General features: G+C 29.6%; 2 protein-coding genes and 1 long non-coding RNA gene across 26 annotated transcripts in view; all 3 read left to right on the top strand.

Moving 5' to 3' along the window:
- Positions 1–921, top strand: part of LOC100142605 (ankyrin-3) — a 123,975-nt gene extending 123,054 nt beyond the window's left edge. For all 21 annotated transcript variants that reach the window (XM_015978688.2, XM_064357598.1, XM_064357613.1 and 18 more), the window contains one exon: positions 12–921. In XM_015978688.2, the coding sequence (XP_015834174.2) occupies positions 12–90 (79 nt within the window). In that variant the 3' untranslated portion in view covers positions 91–921. The remainder of the gene's footprint in view (positions 1–11) is intronic.
- Positions 922–948: 27 nt separating this feature from the next.
- On the top strand, positions 949–1,273 carry LOC135266578 (uncharacterized). Its single transcript, XR_010334707.1, has 2 exons — positions 949–1,013; positions 1,065–1,273. It is a non-coding gene; the product is annotated as an uncharacterized LOC135266578 (long non-coding RNA).
- A 5,248-nt stretch (positions 1,274–6,521) lies between these two features.
- Positions 6,522–19,949, top strand: part of LOC103312157 (uncharacterized) — an 81,635-nt gene continuing 68,207 nt past the window's right edge. For 2 of the 4 annotated variants that reach the window (XM_064359893.1, XM_064359881.1), the window contains exon 1: positions 7,003–7,091. The gene's annotated coding sequence lies outside the window, so the exon portion shown is untranslated. Of the gene's footprint in view, positions 6,775–7,002; positions 7,092–19,949 lie in introns of those variants that run through there. The other 2 variants (XM_064359884.1, XM_064359889.1) reach the window with 2 other exon arrangements.

The raw sequence follows: 19,949 nt of genomic DNA, 5'->3' as shown, positions 1-19,949 counted from the left end.
GTTTGTTGCAGATCTGTGGCAGACCAGCACCAACTCTCTGAAGAGATGAAGCAACTCCTCAAGGAGCTAGAAAAGGAAAGCAAGCAATAAATGGACGTTCCCCAATTATCGTCGATGTGAACCTAAATGTTAAAAAAAAAACCCAAAAACATATCTCGGTGTTTGACGAAAAGAAAACGACAAAATAACGCAATATGAAGAAAACTTTGGCTTTTGCAAATGTTAGAATATTATTCCTATGCTTGCTCTAGAAGTGAGTGATTGAAAAAAAGTTTAGTTGTGGCTCACTCAATTTGTTTCTTATTTGTAAATGGTCCATAAATTCTTGATACAAAAGCATCCTGCCTGGAATTTTGAACACTTTTGCCGGATCCGCGCCGGATTTCGGTGTTATTTTTGACGTGCAATTATTTTCTACCCTTTGCCATTTTACACTAATCGGAAGTATTCCAGTTATGACAGCAGGCTCGTAATTGTGATATTTCGCATGATGTACTTATTTTAATAACGATAGGGTGATTCGATCATCTCGTGTAACAATACCTTGCAATTTGAGATGCTATTTTATAAGTTATCGCTGTTGTTTTTTGTTTTAATTGTACACTATTTGTTAAGTATTGCAAGTTAATGTTACAGTATTTATTATGAGGAATATTTGTATAAAACGAACGAATAAGAAAGGAGAAAGCAAATTTAGATTTGGAATTTTACTTGATAGGATTTCATTAATTAGCTTAAACTGAATTTGCGGTTGTAAGTTCACATTTTTCCAATTTTTGCCGACTGTGGGGTTTGTGGTTTATCCCCGAGCGGATCAAAGATTGGAAACTTGTTTGACCATCACTTATAATTTATCTCAATGTGAATTAAATATATAACCTGTGTATCAGATTACAAAATAAAGCTTTCAACAAAAATAGACATTTATTTTTCATTGCATCAAGGCGGTGCTGAGCAAACCCCAATGACAAGTAATCAAGACCCACAAAAGAAAATTGACGAAAACACAGAAGGTGATGACGTTTCAGTATACATCCCTGTCAAACATAACAGCGGAGTTTTAGACCTAAACAAAGCTTTAAAAGAATCAGAAGAGGACAAATCGGAAAATAACAAAACTCTGAATGATGATAAGAAGGAGGAAAAAGAAAGTTCGAGCAAGTAAGGAGAAAAAGTTAAGTGATGTTAAATTTTACATTAAAAGGATAATAAAGTGTTATAAGAACTGGATGTAAAGATTGATCTAATTGCTGAATAGACCATTCCTGGTTGGTAGTTTTGCTTTATTTGATTTGAATTAAAATTACATTTACATTGTGTAACTGTTGAAAAAAGTCAAAGCTCTTTAGAACTAATAAAATATAAGTAATAAAATGATTTAAACAAATTATTAAACCCTGACCTCTCTCTTTGTATTTTTCACAAACTAGAGAAAATCAATTCCTTTCATTATTTAATTGTACGCTGATGTTCATGTCACGGCTTTTCTTAAGACTTAGTTTAGAAAAATCTATTTAAAGCTTTGCTTCATTATAAAGTTTGTCGGAAACGTGTAATATAAACTTTATACTTTATTCTAATAAACTCACTCTTAGGTTAAACTTTAGACAAGTTTAATAAGCTACATAGATAAGTAAATTACATACAAAAATGTGAAGATAGTTGCACATTTTCTTTGTGTTTAAGCTCATTAGCTTAAATGGTGTACCTAGTAAATCATCGTTTTCTAAATAAGAAAAAAATAAAAATTTTGCGTATTTTTATAAAAATAAAGTTTGAAACGTATTGTTTTTATTTGAGATAGTTCTGTGTCCACAATAATATTTTATTCAAATATAACATTCAAGAGTGCAAATTTTATTACATCTAAACCTACCACTTTTGTCAAACATATGAGGCGAATATTTCGTTTTCGTAAAATAACTGCTATAAAATTTTATATTCTTCTAATCGAGATGATAGTAAATTTTAGTACTGTCAGGTGTGTAATATTTTATGAAAGTTTCACTGTTTATTATTTACTTGTTTTGTTGCTTTATTTCATTTTGAAATCGTGACTTAAATAATACGACCAACACAATGAATTAGCAACACTTTTTTTGTGATGCTAAAAAGTGAAAGTAAAATAAAATGATTTCATCTGTAAACAAATATTTACTTTAAATATACAGTAAAAAGAAGAAAAAAGCTAAAAGCTACTTGAAACTAATAATCAATAAACTTGAGAGCAAATAGAAAACAAAACTGTTTAAAAATAAACTTTATTTCCCTAACGCCATGTCATTATGAAAATGAATGATTGAACCGGTCGTTGGCCCCTCCCATCTTATAATTCCGATTTGTTGTTCGACAAGTTTATTGGCTGACCCTTTTTTGTGTGGTTCGGGATTTGCCGGTTTTTACATAGTGGCACCATTTTCTTCAAGAAATAAACGAAGAGAGAATTCACCTTCCTTTTTTAAGTTATTCTTTAATTCTGTGACTTTATTAATTTGTACTCAAACTTTGTACTCGTGTTTATTATTTTTCAACGGAAAATTTGTCCCTCACACAATCATTGCAGTTCGACAAAAAATGAGTCTAAAGAAATAAACAATGCCTGATAAGTGATAAGAGACGTCGGTTTAAGGAAGAAATCAAACTTTCCCGCAACGTTTCAAAACTAAGACAAACGTTATTTATATTATATTATTACATTGTATTGTAAACTCGGAACAGAAAAACTTTCTTCACTGTGAAATTTTGGGATACAAAATAATGAGATGATAAAACACAGTTTCGGTTTTTTTTCTTAGGTATTTTTGCAATGGACCTGACTGAGGATAATTCTATTATTTTTTAGATAAAACATTTCGTTTTGCTAGTCTTGAAATTAAATAATTAACTGAATACTTTGGACTAAAAAAATTGCTTCATTTAAACAGTTCCAATTTTTTCGTTTAGACCATACATTATCTGACTAGACTGTTGAGAAATGGTTTCAAAAGATGGAGTTTATTAATTTCGATTTCTTCTTTGACTTGAATTTATGACAAACTAATTTAAATCTAACCTGACCTGACTGAGACAGGCTTGAATTCCTTTTTTTCTGTTTGACTATTTGAAATGTCCTGATCTGACTGAGCAAGATTTTAATTTTTTTATATAATTTTTTTTAACTTTGGTTTCGTCTTGTTAGTCTCGAAATTGTACTAAATAATTGAACCACAACAGAAATTGTTTTATGATAACATATAGACTTTCTTACTTTAGACCAGACCTGGTCTGTCCTGAGTGATATAAGTTTAATTCCTTTTTTATTTAAACATTTAATTAATTATTTATTTATTACAAGAAATTATAAAAAACTTTTGAAAAAAATTACACGTGTAGAGAAAAATATAAAGTATGTACCTGACAACAAGCACTAAATTATGTGCGATTTTTAATTTTTTGGGATAAACCTAAATACAGTCACGTTCAATAAGAATGACAGGTTAGTTTAAGAATTATCCAGCTGGTATACAAAATATCGGAATGTTTTCTGGCTGCAGTTTTAGGGGTGTCATTCTTTTTGATCGTGACTGTACTAAATATATACTTTTATCGGACCCACCATATTATAAATTAGTTGTAATAAATATTATATATACTACTAGTAAATAATTATTACACCGGTGGCTCTTAACAATTGAAGCAAAAAAAATATTAGCAAAAAGTTATTGGCCTCCCTGCTGATTATTAAATAATCTATTATCAAGTTATTTGTATACAATTTATTAGAAAAACTAGGTCAACCTGATGATTCACGTAAGATGATAAGCCTTACATAAAAATAGAATGCAACACACAATACATCCTAATTATAGAAAACTTATAAAAAATTACATGTACGGGGAAAAATACAAAGTATGTAACAACAAACACTAAATTCCGTGTGATTTTTAGTTCCTGAGATATAATTAGGTACTTAAAACATGCTTTTAGCAAACTCACCTTGTATAAATTAAATTATAAATAATTTTTAATAAATATTTTAAAAAACTAGTAAATAATTATAGATTACTATTAAACAACCAGTTTCCAAATTCGTTTTTATATATTTTTTTTTAACTTTGGTTTCGTCTTGTTAGTCTCGAAATTGTACTAAATAATGGAACCACAACAGAAATTGTTTTATGATAACATATAGACTTTCTTACTTTAGACCAGACCTGGTCTGGCCTGAGTGATATAGGTATAATTCCTTTTTTATTTAAAAATTTAATTAATTATTTATTTATTACAAGAAATTATAAAAAACTTTTGAAAAAAATTACACGTGTAGAGAAAAATATAAAGTATGTACCTGACAACAAGCACTAAATTATGTGCGATTTTTAATTTTTTGGGATAAATTTAGGTACAGTCACGTTCAATAAGAATGACAGGTTAGTTTAAGAATTATCCAGCTGGTATACAAAATATCGGAATATTTTCTGGCTGCAGTTTTAGGGGTGTCATTCTTTTTGATCGTGACTGTACTAAATATATACTTTTAGCGGACCCACCATATTATAAATTAGTTGTAATAAATATTATATATACTACTACTAAATAATTATTACACCGGTGGCTCTTGACAATTGAAGCAAAAAAAATATTAGCAAAAAGTTATTGGCTTCCCTGCTGATTATTAAATAATCTATTATCAAGTTATTTGTATACAATTTATTAGAAAAACTAGGTCAACCTGATGATTCACGTAAGATGACAAGCCTTACATAAAAATAGAATGCAACACACAATACATCCTAATTATAGAAAAGTTATAAAAAATTACATGTACGGGGAAAAATACAAAGTATGTAACAACAAACACTAAATTCCGTGTGATTTTTAGTTCCTGAGATATAATTAGGTACTTAAAACATGCTTTTAGCAAACTCACCTTGTATAAATTAAATTATAAATAATTTTTAATAAATATTTTAAAAAACTAGTAAATAATTATAGATTACTATTAAACAACCAGTTTCCAAATTCGTTTTTATATATTTTTTTTTAACTTTGGTTTCGTCTTGTTAGTCTCGAAATTGTACTAAATAATGGAACCACAACAGAAATTGTTTTATGATAACATATAGACTTTCTTACTTTAGACCAGACCTGGTCTGGCCTGAGTGATATAGGTATAATTCCTTTTTTATTTAAAAATTTAATTAATTATTTATTTATTACAAGAAATTATAAAAAACTTTTGAAAAAAATTACACGTGTAGAGAAAAATATAAAGTATGTACCTGACAACAAGCACTAAATTATGTGCGATTTTTAATTTTTTGGGATAAATTTAGGTACAGTCACGTTCAATAAGAATGACAGGTTAGTTTAAGAATTATCCAGCTGGTATACAAAATATCGGAATATTTTCTGGCTGCAGTTTTAGGGGTGTCATTCTTTTTGATCGTGACTGTACTAAATATATACTTTTAGCGGACCCACCATATTATAAATTAGTTGTAATAAATATTATACATACTACTAGTAAATAATTATTACACCGGTGGCTCTTGACAATTGAAGCAAAAAAAATATTGGCAAAAAGTTATTGGCCTCCCTGCTGATTATTAAATAATCTATTATCAAGTTATTTGTATACAATTTATTAGAAAAACTAGGTCAACCTGATGATTCACGTAAGATGATAAGCCTTACATAAAAATAGAATGCAACACACAATACATCCTAATTATAGAAAACTTATAAAAAATTACATGTACGGGGAAAAATACAAAGTATGTAACAACAAACACTAAATTCCGTGTGATTTTTAGTTCCTGAGATATAATTAGGTACTTAAAACATGCTTTTAGCAAACTCACCTTGTATAAATTAAATTATAAATAATTTTTAATAAATATTTTAAAAAACTAGTAAATAATTATAGATTACTATTAGATAACCAGTTTCCAAATTCGTTTATAGACGATTTATTAGAAAAACTACGCCTACCAGGTGATTCGCGTATGATGGCAAACCTTACAAAAATAGAATGTTACACACAATACATCCTCAATGAAAAATGCATGTATTTTGTGTTTCCCTTAATTTTTGTGTAATAAATAAACGATAAAAAATTCTATTCTATTGTTCAGTAGTTTCCAAGTATTTACTACAACTCGTCCACTTTGTTTGAACATTTGTTGACTAAATTGACAAAATTTTTGTTCTAAAAAAATTTCAAAAAATCAAAAAATCCAGAAATAAACAGATTTGTGCAAAAACCGCTTGATTTTTAATCACTTCGTGATCCCTTTGTAACTTTATTAGCCCAACGATTCCGATAACGTCCTCCCCCGTAATGTGAATTTTAATAAGCGCAAGCATCGCGCCGCCTCGACCCGAAATTACTCCGAAACCGGGGCCGAAAACACGAAACGAAACCACAAACGTAAGGCAAAATACAGACAAGAAAGCATTATATTTAAATGAACTATATTTCATAATGATATACACGCACCTCAAGGCAAATCAGTGCGCATGTGCCTTAATCTGTTGTCAGACACAAGAACTCCGGGTAACAAACTCCGGGTTCTGCAGTTTAGCGCGAGACAGCGGCTCTGGAGCGACGACGCCAGGAATTTACCGGAGCCACACGCGGAGTGACGCGCTTGCGAGTGTGGAGCAGGATTAGCTCTCGAAGGTAGTCTGAGTGGGTTTTTCAATTTTATTCATGTTATAAGTGAAAATGTGACCATTTTTGATTGATTAAGTGGCGGAACCGAACGTGGGAATTTTGATGGTGGAGAAAAGGTTTGAATGAAACTTATTAAAAACCTTGCAAGTGACAGTGATAAATTAATTGGGAATATTCTGTACAAGATTAGCAATTAAGTTTTTATTCTGAGAACCAAGCATTTATGTTGCAATTACTGTAAGCCTATTAAAGTCTTAAAATACTTGTTTTGTCGGAAATTCTGAGAAAAATATTATTTTAAAGAACCAGAGTTCAACTAAACAAGCACTTGATTGTCTTATCAATTTTTAATTGGCTTCGTATCAATTGAGCAGTAAAATAAATGATACTAATGAGACAGGATTGTCGTAGTTACCCTGTTTCTACAATCGCAGTAAGTGCTCTTAATTTTTAATCGCTTTAATTATTTTTTATTGTTTCTTAAGGCTGACTATACCTTATTTTTTCCTAAATAAAAAAAAAGTTATTACGTGGTGTTTCAATTCCAAATCAATATCTCAATTCATAATTAAAAAAAAAACAACGACAATATGGAATAATATGGACCGGGAGATTCAACCAAGGTGATGATAGAAAAAAAATGCACACTGTAATGTTTATTCCACTTCTCTAAACATACTAAATAAATAAAAAAAAGTAAATATAAGTAAGTAATAGAAATACCTAGAAGTAATAATAGTATTATTTAGCTGAAAAAAATGAACAATTTTTAAATACTGCACGTGATGTCCAATTGTTAAATTATGTTAAAAGATGTCCGAAAAATTACAGGATTTTAAGAAAACGCATTTAATATTACATTTGAGTAAAAAAATTTAGACTATGAAAAAACAGACAATAAACAATTTTCAAAAAAATAATTAACATTTTTAATTTCTGTGAGTCTCTTGTACAATATTACTCAAAATAATTATTCTAAAGCAGAATTTTGTGTAATTAATATCCATTTGTTGTATTACCTTAGTTCAGTTTTTTTTTGTTTCCAATAGTTTTAATTTTTTTTTGAATATTTGTTATTGTAATTCTGTTTTATGTTTATATATCTTTTGTTCTCAAAATAGGTATAATAATAGGCTTCCCCTCATTAAGCCAAGTTACTAATAGGCTTTTGTTACCTTTATTATAATAAGGAAGGCAGTACCCAACGTTCTAGAGGTAGCCAGTAAATTATCGAGCCTGGAAAATTTTAACTGAACTAATATTCGGGTGTTGTAGGTTAGAATACACATGTTACTTACATTGTGTTTGTGTACATGTAGACTCGCATAGGGTTGGAGAATAAATAATGAGGGTGTGTATTTAGTTGCGTATGATAACACAGAAACGGCAACCCTTCTGCAATAAGTAAATTGATACCAAGCCTGCCTTCACAGAACTTGAAGAGGCGTTCAGAGTTCAAGTGTAATCAGCAGTAACATAAAGGGCAACCAGATATACAGGAATTTTTGTTGTTTGGTATTTCAAGTACACCCAAATTGGAAAATTGAACTGCAAGTTTGTTTCAAATGACGCTATTTCATTTTTTTCACGTCTGACTCACGACTCTCAATTAATGTTTCAGTGAACAAAAAAGCGTTCATTAAATTTTGCACTAATTTTTTGCAGACTTCAAAGAAATATCTGAAAACGTAAAAGATCTTTTTAATTAATTAATTTTAGTAGGATATAAAATGTTACTTCAAGACCAGAGAATGTGGCGTCTTAAAAATCAAGGTCGAATCTTAGAAATTTTACTCTTTTCCTAAAAGTCAACAAACGAAAAAGGCCTTGCTTATGTATTAATGACTGACTACCAAATAAAAATGAAACATATGAAGATTTTTAAGAGTGTTAACGTTAACTCGATAAATCTAGCGCTTTAGGATAATATCGCACTCGATATGGAATATAATATTTTCATGTTAAGAACATTAATTTAGTTATTTTTAAAAACCGTAATGTCGTTACTTTACACTTTAATTAAAGCATAATTTTTTACAAAAAATAAAAAAGGATTTTTAGCTCATCACACTATTTTAACTGGAAATCCAATTTATCGCAAATTTTATAAAAAAATTGAATGTCTTACTCGTTTTTGTTGTTAATCCCATAAATTCGGCTCTTTAAGGATCATATCGTGCTCGATATGGAATACAATATGTTTATGTTAAGAACATTAGTGCAATTATTTCTAATAACCCAAATGTCGCCACTTTACACTTTTAATTGAAGCATATTTTTTACAAAAAGTAAAGAGGGATTTTTTACATCATCACACTATTCCAACTGGAAATCTAATTTATCACAAATTTTATAAAAAAAATAAAATGTGTTTCGCGTTTTTGTTAACTCTATAAATTTGGCTCTTCAAGGATGATATCGCGCTCGATATGGTATACAGTATGTTTATGTTAAGAACAATAATTTAATTATTTCTAATAACCACAATGTACCACTTTACATTTTTAATAAAAGTATATTTTTTTACATAAATAAACAGGCATTCTTTAGTTTATCACACTATTTCAACTGGAAATTTAATTTATCGCAAATTATTTTAAAAAAATTGAATGTGTTACTCGTTTTTGTCGTTAACCCCATAAATTCAGCTCTTCGCGATTAACATCGCACTCGATATGGAATATAATATGTTTAAATTAAGAACAATAGTTATTTCTAATAACCCTAAAGTAGTGCTTTACACTGTTAATTAAAGCATATTTCTTACAAAAAGTAAAAAGGAATTTTCTCTTCATTACAGTATTTTAAATAGAAATCTAATTTATTGCAAATTTTATAAAAAAAATAGAATGTGTTACTCGTTTCTGTTGTTAACCCTATAAATCCTGCTCTTCAAGTTTAATATCGCGCTCGATATGGAATACAATATGTTTATGTTAACAACATTAATTAAATTATTTGTAATAACTCTAATAAATAAATGTTAATAAAGCATATTTTGTACAAAAATAAAAAGGTATTTTAAGTTCATTACACTATTTTAAATAAAAATTTTATAAAAATTAGAATGTGTTACTCGTTTTTGTTAACCCCATAAATCCAGCTCTACAAAGTTAATATCGTGCTCGATATGGAATACAATATGTTCATGTTAAGAACATTAATTTAACTATTTCTAATAATCCCTATATCGCCATTTAGAAATTAAAAAAAATAAATAAAAGGGGATTTTTAGCCCAGCAAATTATTTCAACTGGAAATCTTATTTATAGCAATTTTTAGAAAAATATTTGATTACTGTAACATAATTATGAATGTGTTACTTGTTCTTGTATTTACAAAAACTTATTTCAACTTTGAATTTGAAAGCCTTAGTCAAAAATAAATTGTAGAAATTTTAACACTTTATTGCGTCTTTTATAAATAACATGTCAATGCATTCGATAGCCAAACAGCAGTACATTTACATTAGAAAGTGAGAAAAAAACACAAAAAAATGTCAAAGTTTATAGCATTATAGGTTAAAATTTTATTAAAAAAACAGAATCTGCTTTTGTTACTATATAATTTTTTTTTACATTTTATTTTTTCTACAAATCAACACTACCTTTACATTCTTATTTTTATTCTAAACAATTTTACTGATTTATTCTTATTTATACTCATTTATTCTACTTTCAGTAATGTTTTATTTTACTTTTTAAAGAAAACAGTACGTAATTTTGGAGATTTGATGTTTTATATGTTACATGTTGTACCACTTTATGGTTATTTTTCACTAAACAGGAACGTGGTTTTTCCTTGGCATAAAATTTTTATTAAGTTTTTATTGCAACCAGTTTCGGCCAAAGCTGACGAGATTACCTGACGATGACCCTTGGCCACGAAAGTACCAATAAACCCTTATCCTAAAAATGTTACACCCAACCGCCTTAATCTTTTTTCAGCCAAGAGTATTAATTATCAATTAAGCCATTGTCTTGTTACGGTATTTGAAAGTTTAGTTTTCATAAAGCTCGAAACTTTTTGTTGAATGTAAGAGCTTAAGAATTTGGCCGTCTCTGAATTTACTGAAGCTGATTAATGGCCCAGCTCTCAAATTTCCATTTGAGGTTTGACAGGGGAAATTGTGTCACGCCTCAAACTAATTTGTAGTATAGTTTTTTAAGTAAGAGAAAATTTGTGGCGCTAGTTTGGTCACGTTCGAGAAATCAAATTTCCTCGTTATTCCTTCGGAAAAAGGGAGGTGTCAAGTCGATGTCAGTGTTTGCAACTGGGGTAATTTTTAATTCCGGTAGTGTTGCGGAGAATCGTCGTTATAACGTGAGGGTGGCCGTAAACAATATTCTTTATTCGTTGCATGGGATATGAGAGAGGAAATGAGCCTGAAAAATAGTACAAACACGTCGTAATAAATGTAGCAAAAGACGGCGCACAAGCAAAACATTACTAATTCAGTCGAGTCTTCTGTTGAATTTTCAAGGGTCAATTCCGACAATGGAACATTTTTCCCCAGCGATGCTTAAAAATTCATCGTAGTTAAAAAGCGGCCTATTTTCGTCCATAATTAAGGGCCCTTCGTACATGCACTAATACAATAAGGGCGATTCAACGAGTTACTTGATACATTCCTGAAAAGTTTCGCTCCTCGGGCGCACTCCCCTTAACATAAATCAACTTCTTGGGCTTATTTTTAGAGAGCGTATTAAAAATTCAGGAAGTTGTTCCATTAAGTTTAAAGAAAACATGTTATAAATTATTTTATATTTTAAGGCCCGGCTTTAGAAAATTCCGACGGGGTAAAATAAAGAACGAGGACGCGACCGGCTTGCTAACTATTGCTTTGCCTCTTAATTCGGATATAAATCAGTGAAAAATGGCCAGGGCACCAATTAAAAATTAATTGAGGCGTTTTTTCGCTGCTTGTTAGATTTTATAGGAGAGGTTTACCTGAACGAATGGATTTTTTTAAGGGAGAAATCTACATCGAAATGGAATTTTTCTGAAACTTAGAACTGATGTTTATCACGGGCTTATCAAAGGACTACATCCGGTCTTACGTGTATTACTTCCAAACGACAAAAGATCAAAGATTCGTAATCTAACTGATCTTACTTTCTTATAGATCCCGATTGAGTTACAACAAGAACTGATGTTTTGAAGGGACAAGCGACTCGTCTGTAAAGAAATTCCAACTATTGGGGCTTAATATTTTTTGTGCTTTTTGTAAAATATTAAAAAACCAATTGGAGGTGCAGCGAATAAACTGACATTTTAAATTAACCGAGAGAATTTCGTGCAAGGAGAAATGTTAACGTTGGAAGTGAAACGTTGCATTCAAGTAACTGAATTACGGAACACTACATGAGTGAGTTTTATTCACTGCAGAGTCATTATTTTTTCTCAAACACTATTCCATGTAAGGACGAGTAATTTTAACTTTTCACTAACACAAAAAAGCGTCTGTAGATAATGAAGGGTATTTTCCCATGTTCACACTATGGATATTTATATACTAGGATGCGACACGACGTACAAATAAAACGTCCCTATTTTTTGTAGTTCTAGATAGCGTCGCCAGATGGAGAAGTTTTTTAGCGTGTCTTAGTTTTTAGAGAAATAAAATGTAAAGAAGTTTATTTAAATAAACAAGTAAATTAAAGACAGAGTGATGATTAAAATCTTAATAATAAAAGATAAAGATACAAAAAAGGAAAACATAGAGTTTTAAAGAATTAAATTTTCGAGAAAACGATCTGCAAGATGTTGTTTTTAACTTTAACCGTTAATACTGTGTTAGGATTTGAAAATTTATACAAATATACAATGTGATGGTTGATCTATCTCAAAAAATTAATAATTTTAAAATCGTAACCTCTGACCGAAAAAAATGGTTTCTTAAATAATCATTTTTTTTGCTTAGTATATGCTTTCTGGTGCCAAATTTTTACACTCAAGAAACCAATACTACGTAAAAAATCAATTTAAATTTTTTTTGGTTCTATCGATTGACGTTGGTTTTGTCCTGGTAAATAAATTGGGAGCCAAAACATTAATAAATTGTTTATAAAAATTGTTAATTGTTGGTAAACTATTAAATAAACTAAACATTATTGTGATGTGATAGAGATTACGTGTGTATGCAAAATTTCAGTTAGTTCGGATAACAAATTTGACTTGCAAAATATAATACAACAAAACAATTTAAATTGTAGCTTTAAAAATGAAACAACTATTTTGATTGAGCGGCTTGGAAACATTTTTAAGATTTAAATCAAAAAGATAGAAAAATAAGTTTCGCAAACACTTTTGTAGCGTTTTGAAAAATGTTGGTCGAAGTGTAAGTTTAAATTTTTTATTTTTTTCTTTATTTTTATTGTGGAAATTCAAATCTTTGGTTTTTCTCAGTTAATTATCAATTTGATGCTTACAATTAAAATTGACATAAATTAGAAAAAAGTATATTTTTAGTTTCTAGAGCAAAATATTATTTGTTTTTGATTTTTTTTGCTTGACATGGCTGTCTTTTGCTATATTTTTTAAGAGAGGGTATTTACGAATGTGTGATATACTAATTTTTAATGTTTTGTATTTCTTTAATAACTTTTTATTATGCTTAAAAATAAAACATAAAAAAGTTTTAAATATACAGGAAAAGAAAACTGAAAATAAAATTCTAATCTAACTAAAAAAGTTTTTTTACTTTGGCAGCTAAAAATAGTAGTCTAAAAGCACAAGATAAAACAGTATTTTAATATACATATATTGTAACATATCGTGAGTTATAAATGCAATAATATTTTATTTGATTAAGCAATTTCTACTAAAATTAAATAATTTTTTTAACCAAAATTTGAGCTTGATCAATGCTTTAGAAAAAAATTCTAAGTAAATTAGCGTTTATTTGAATTTTTGTGTAGGTTGCTAGTGTTTTTTTTCAAAGTTGATTAACACATTTAGAACAGTATTTGGTAAATTAGTAGCAAACTTACTTGTATATATCATAATCAAATGGTAATTGCTTGAAAGTGGAACAAAGGAAAGCCCTATGTAAAAGCTGATTCAAGAGAACGAGATCAACGTTTAATTAATTCACTGTTGTTAAATTCAATAAAAACAATTATAATTATATACAGTGAAAATTTTATTTTGAGAAATATTGGCGTCTCTGGGGAACTATAAGCAATATATTGATGTGGATTTTTTAAAACTTAATAAATTATAATACAATCAATAGTAATGTTCAGCGAAATAAACTTTTTACCATGTGATACAAAGGATATAAAAATTCTAGTAATGCATTATGACATTTTTTTTAAAATTAAACATAGAATTAATAGTGTCATGTTTATACCTTGGTATACTTGTAGGTATATTTAGGTAGAACAAAAATATGAAGAATTAACAGAAATAAAGTACCACCTTACATGTGGATGTTTTCTATTCTTTAACAGAAATATAATTTTTACTCATAATTTTTAAATGTTTTATCAAAAAAAAAATTATTTTATTTTTAAATCTTCCGCCATTTGCACCACAGCGCCACCTAAACCGCTAATGGCGGAAGTTTTAAATTTTTTTACAACACTCAGCTTTATTTTTTGGGTTTTCTGTAACATATAAATCACTTACAAAAAAAATCGTATTTGCATAAATCTGCCGTTCTACACGAATTGTTAACTACCGTTTTATCAACTTTCTTAATGTTAATTCATCTACCACCGATAAAAATTGCATTGACCGACTACTTTACATAAAAAAATAATTTACGTCAAAGCCGGCAAAATTACGAGCGAAATAACCGAGCGTAATTATCGGTGTGTCGCACGACAGATTTTCCGAACTTGATCAGTTCCATTTTTTAATTATAACAATGTAGCAACAGATGGCGTTCTTAGGTAAAAATATAGCGCCATTGGTGTCTAAATTTACGAGCTTCCATTTACCACAAGATACATGTTACCTATCAAACGGAATAGCTTCTAGTTTTAACAGTTTTGACTTTTATGCATTAGATTCTTAGATACACATGAATAATTTATGAGGCAAAATAGGTGAATGCATCTAGCAGGCGTTCTAACTAATTTGATCAATCATCGAAGTTTACTTTCGAATTTTGAGCCGAAAAGTTATTAATGGAAGATGATGCGAAATAAAGTTTTTCAAGTCGGAAAAAAGCTCTAAGCTCGCTTTTCGCCGCCAAATCCGCCACTAACTAGTCGCTCTCACCGCAGACGCGAAAAACACAAACATCCGACTGAAAATCCATCTGCAATTAAAATTAGCGTAATCAACAAAGGCAGGATTGCTTTAATTATTGCGAAACACCACAAGCTGAAATACTCCAACAGCTTGCAATGGCTTGATGACGGTCGTCGGTGCATTCGGGCGATGTTTGGACCGTTATAACCTCTAATTTCGCCATCCGCTTTTAAATTGACCATGTAACGATCTTTATTAAGTCCGAAATGGAGAAACTCGGGCGAATTGCAATGATATTTGCAATAATGGCTCGAGTGTCTGCACTGGAACGGGCCAAAGGGATTAGGATAATTGTTGCGTGGAGTGAAGGGGCCAATATTGCGGTAATTGATTATGACTGATATTCGATAATCGATGAAAAATTGCCGGATTAAAATATCGTGTTAGGTTGGGGATCAAATTTTATAATCCAAATGAAAATTGCTAATAGATTGGAAAAGCTATGCGCTTTTCGCTTTGTACTCTCGTGGGATATTTCGATGGGAAATGATAAACTAAAAACTGGTTCGAATCTATCAAATGCATTTTTGAACGAGCGGTAGGAGCCTGTGGAAAAACTATCCGAATGGATTAGTCGATCAAATGGAAACAACGGGGAAAATACGTCAGTCAAGTTTAACTACGCAAATGGACATGCATCGAACAAAGGAGGCCATTTTTTCATTAAAACTACATTTTCCCATTGTAAATAACAAAAATTGGGGCGACAAATCATTCACTTTAGACACAGCGTTAAAAAATAATAATAAAATAATGTTGACAATTGTAGAAATTAATTAATAAAAAAATTGAATAAGGTACAAGTTTGTTTGTTTTCCCGGCGCATCCACCATTTTTAGTTCTAGCCAGGGAATGATATTAAACATTTAACAAGTAACGGATTTCTGATTACATCTGCAATTTGCAGAAAAAAAAACTGAAAAAAATCAAAATTATCACAACCCAGTAAGGACACTAACCTAAAAATAACATAAAGAAAGTAACGTTAGTTAGGTTGCAAAAACGTTACTTTTATCGTTACACCTATGCAAACATGTTTACGGAAATAACGTTATTTGGAACGTCAATTAATAACTTTTTTTAGTAACAATATAAACGGTTATGTAACACAAAAATGTAACGTAAAATTATAGAAAAAATTAAACCAGTGATTAACGTCAACAAGCACAGTTTTAAAAAAAGCTGTTACTATCTGAGTAATTATTTACTATAAATTCTGCATTTTCTACGCAATTAATTAGTCACGACAATTAACATTAAACAGTGCCACGAACCAAATTCAGTTTTTTTGAAACGTTAATTATACGTTTAAAACAAACGTTAATAAACACAACTATTAATAAACTTTTACGTGAATACAACTTTAAACTAATACGTATTTTAATTGTTGAAAAATACTACAAAGAATATAGACAGTTTTTAAACCACGTAGTATAGACGTTAAAAAAACCTAAGCATTCAACTAAATAACAACGATTTAAATTTCAACGTTATTGTGACCTACGTTTGTGTGCTTACTGGGAGTAAGAACTGTTTTGCAACTGTCACAAGTTCAATGTAATCGGTTTCAGTTAATTGAGAGAGAAAATTTTTTTGTTCTTAAATCACAACTTATACGTTAAAAAATTTACGCAGACAGCAAATTTACAATCACCTACTATCGTCTACAGGGTGACTCTACAGTGTTGGACCAACATTTAATAAAACACGTTCAGATAAGCTTGAAAAAATTGATTTTTCCAAACAAAATTTTTCTTAATTGCTGCTCTATCGTGTTTTAAACGTAGTCGGATTAACTTTGTTTTTAAATGAAATAATATTTTTTAAATATTGTCAAAAGTAACAGAAACACAAAGGAACATATTAGGTTGGCCGCAAAAAATATTTTCCAAACTATTTAACAATTTTTTATTTACCACCATGATTGGTATTAAATATGTATAAAAAACTCTCTATCTGATAGGAAAATGTATAAATAGGAGTCCCACAAGGGTCTATATTGGGGCTAGTGTTTTTCTTATGTATATCAATTATCAACAATCACAAATAATAAAAACACATTTTTCTGTGGTTAACATAAAATTTCTTGCTGATGACAGCACTGTAACTAATGTTACTAATGTAACTAAGGTGTCATAAAATGCTGAGGTCCCGCAAGGGTCTATATTGAGGCCAGTGTTTTTCTTATGTATACCAAGTATTAACAATTACAAAAAAAAAACTTTTTTTTGTAGTTAATATATAATTTTTTGCTGATGACAGCACGGTAACTAATGTTAATAATGTAACTAAGGTGTCAAAAAATGCTAAGGTCTTCTTCCCTAAATAAATTTTGAAATAGAAATAATACAATTTTAGGCGCGTTGCAACAACACATATGCCTTAAAATATGTTTGTTGCAGTTATGTGAAAATTAAAACTTTTGGGACTACGGGCACTTGTAGCACAAAACATTTAAAACATTTAAAAACAATATTTTATTGTTTATCGACTTAATATTAATTAATCTTGTTTACAAGATTTTGTTAACTATAAAAACAATAACAATTACTATTGAAATCCCAAAAAAAACTCCCCGTTATAATCTCAATAATTGTCACTGACGATTAAATAATTAACATGTCAAATATCAAAAAAGTCTGTCTCACAAAATTAGTGGCCTAGTTAAGAGATAGGGAAATATAAAAAAATTATATGGAGTTTGAAAAATATTGATTTCTGTAAGTTCCCAATGTTTTCGTATATTCTAAAAATCGTAAAATTCATTATCAACGTTCACTGAATTCAATGGTGTTTGTTAATATGTTCTACGATACATAATTTTGGTGAAAAATTGTTGAAATACTTTGCTAGTAAAGAATGCTGAAAAAAACTAAACGGTGCAAAAAATGTATTTTTTTACCGTTTTGCTCTAACGATCGTTTAGTTAATGCATTTAAACATGTTGGACTGCCAAATAATCTTTGATACGTTACAATTTATCAAACGCCGTCCATTAGTCCATTTCCAATCTAATTAGTCAAAATTCCTCGCTTGTAAATCGGCATTTCCCCCCGAAAAACTGTCACAGTTGGACCGTTTCATAATTGCACAGCAAACATTTTGCATTCAACGTTTCCCGACCATAAACCTGCCAAACAGAGTAACACAAACCCACCCCGAAATCTGCATACGACACTACATAACATAATATGTCTGCACAAATGTGTGCGGTTTGTTGGTGTAAAATGTCGAAATAAAATTCTATACCTGGCCATTAAATAACTCACATGTGAATCGGCCTCACATTGCAATAGTCCCTGTTTTAATCTACATCCGGTGCTTCCAATTGCAATTCCGCTTTATTTCTACTTGTTTTTTACGACCGACTACAAATAAATATCACTCAGATATGTGGACGTGTCCGGTGCATTTTTCCTATTTTTAATTCGGGCTCGATTACAACGGACCAAGCGAAGCGTTTTATAAGGACTTGTCCACCTGTTCTCTATTTTATTTTTGTGCCAGTAAATAGACGCGTGTGAGAGTGCACGTGACTGGAATTTGTCGCTGTAAATCTGCGATTTCAATGCGGAGAGGATAATGCACAGATTATTGGCTATTTAACTCCGAAAAGTCCACAAGGTTTTATTGCACTATGACACGGGAAAATAACTGCCAGATATTATCATATCTCGATCGTGAAAACCGGCATCACTGAATCGTATTTGGCTTTTATTTAATGCTCAGTGGCAAAGTTACTTTTGTTCAAATAATCGTAATTCATATTTCTTTTAAATAATGCAGTAAAAAATAACGAAGAACTAACAATTTAACACAGAAACACTTTTCCTTTTTGGTGGACATTATTACGGTTTTAGTAATATTATGCAGTTTGTTACTTTAAAAAGAAATAAAATCTAAAAAAATTAATTTTTAGAAAGTCATATTACTATTATGGCTTACCCGGCGCATCCACCATTATTTGTAGTTTGAAAACAATGGAGAATTAAAAATTACTTAACTCAGAAATACTAAATATTGTAATAAAAATTTTCCTAAATTTTGACGCAAACACTACTTATTCTTTGTTAGACAATATTACGGTTTTAATAGTTGCTGCAGTTTGCTACTCTAAAATCAAGTGAAAATCTTAAAAAAAATTAATTCCTGGAAAGTTACGTTGAACGTAAATGAAAAGAAGTTTTTATTATAAACAAATAGAAAAGCAAATGATGCTTTATAATACTTGATAATTTCTCTGAACAATACTTAAACTATAATCAAACGCAGAATTATTCGGTTATAAAGATCTAGTTTTACTGCCATGTGTAAAAAAATTTCTCAACGTTTTATCGCTAGCAACATTTATTAATTTTTGTTGTTAAATATTGATAAGAACAACAATTATATCTTAAAAACTATATTTTTCTGGCGCATCCACCATTTTTGCTCTTTATAAATAACATTACATTAACAACTAAGTAACACAGAGGCACTAAAAATAACCAAAACTAAAAGCAAATACCTTTGTAAACATTATTACGTCTTGAATAAAATCTAGAATTAGCCATTTCTATATAACATGTATTATTTTTTAAAAGAAAAAAATACAAATGAGAGAAAATTGCTGTAATTCAGCAAAGTAGCAAACTTTATGCGAATTTGGACTTGACATTTTTTCAAACAATATTGAAGCTTTAACGACTGTTAAACTTAAATTGTTGGCCGATGTTTTCTGGGCTTAAAAACTGGTTTACTTACGTAATTATTTCCAACAATTTGAAACAATTATACAATGTATCAAGTTGTGTATTTTGAAATAATCATAATTTACAATTTTTTGTCAAAAACATTTTGCATTTACATCTTTGTTGCATTTTGTTGTTAAGTATTTTACCTTTAATGAAAGTGCGAATTAAAATTTGAATTAAAAAAAAAACATAACTTCCCTAACATCTCGCGAACGCTTTGAGAAAGCAACTTTATGTTTTATTTATTTATAACAATGGATTGAAAAATATTTCACCCAAACTACAAAAAGATATTT

The sequence above is a fragment of the Tribolium castaneum genome, chromosome 1 (assembly GCF_031307605.1).
Source record: "Tribolium castaneum strain GA2 chromosome 1, icTriCast1.1, whole genome shotgun sequence".
Lineage (NCBI taxonomy): Eukaryota > Metazoa > Arthropoda > Insecta > Coleoptera > Tenebrionidae > Tribolium > Tribolium castaneum.
This window is presented reverse-complemented; position numbering and strand designations above follow the sequence as displayed.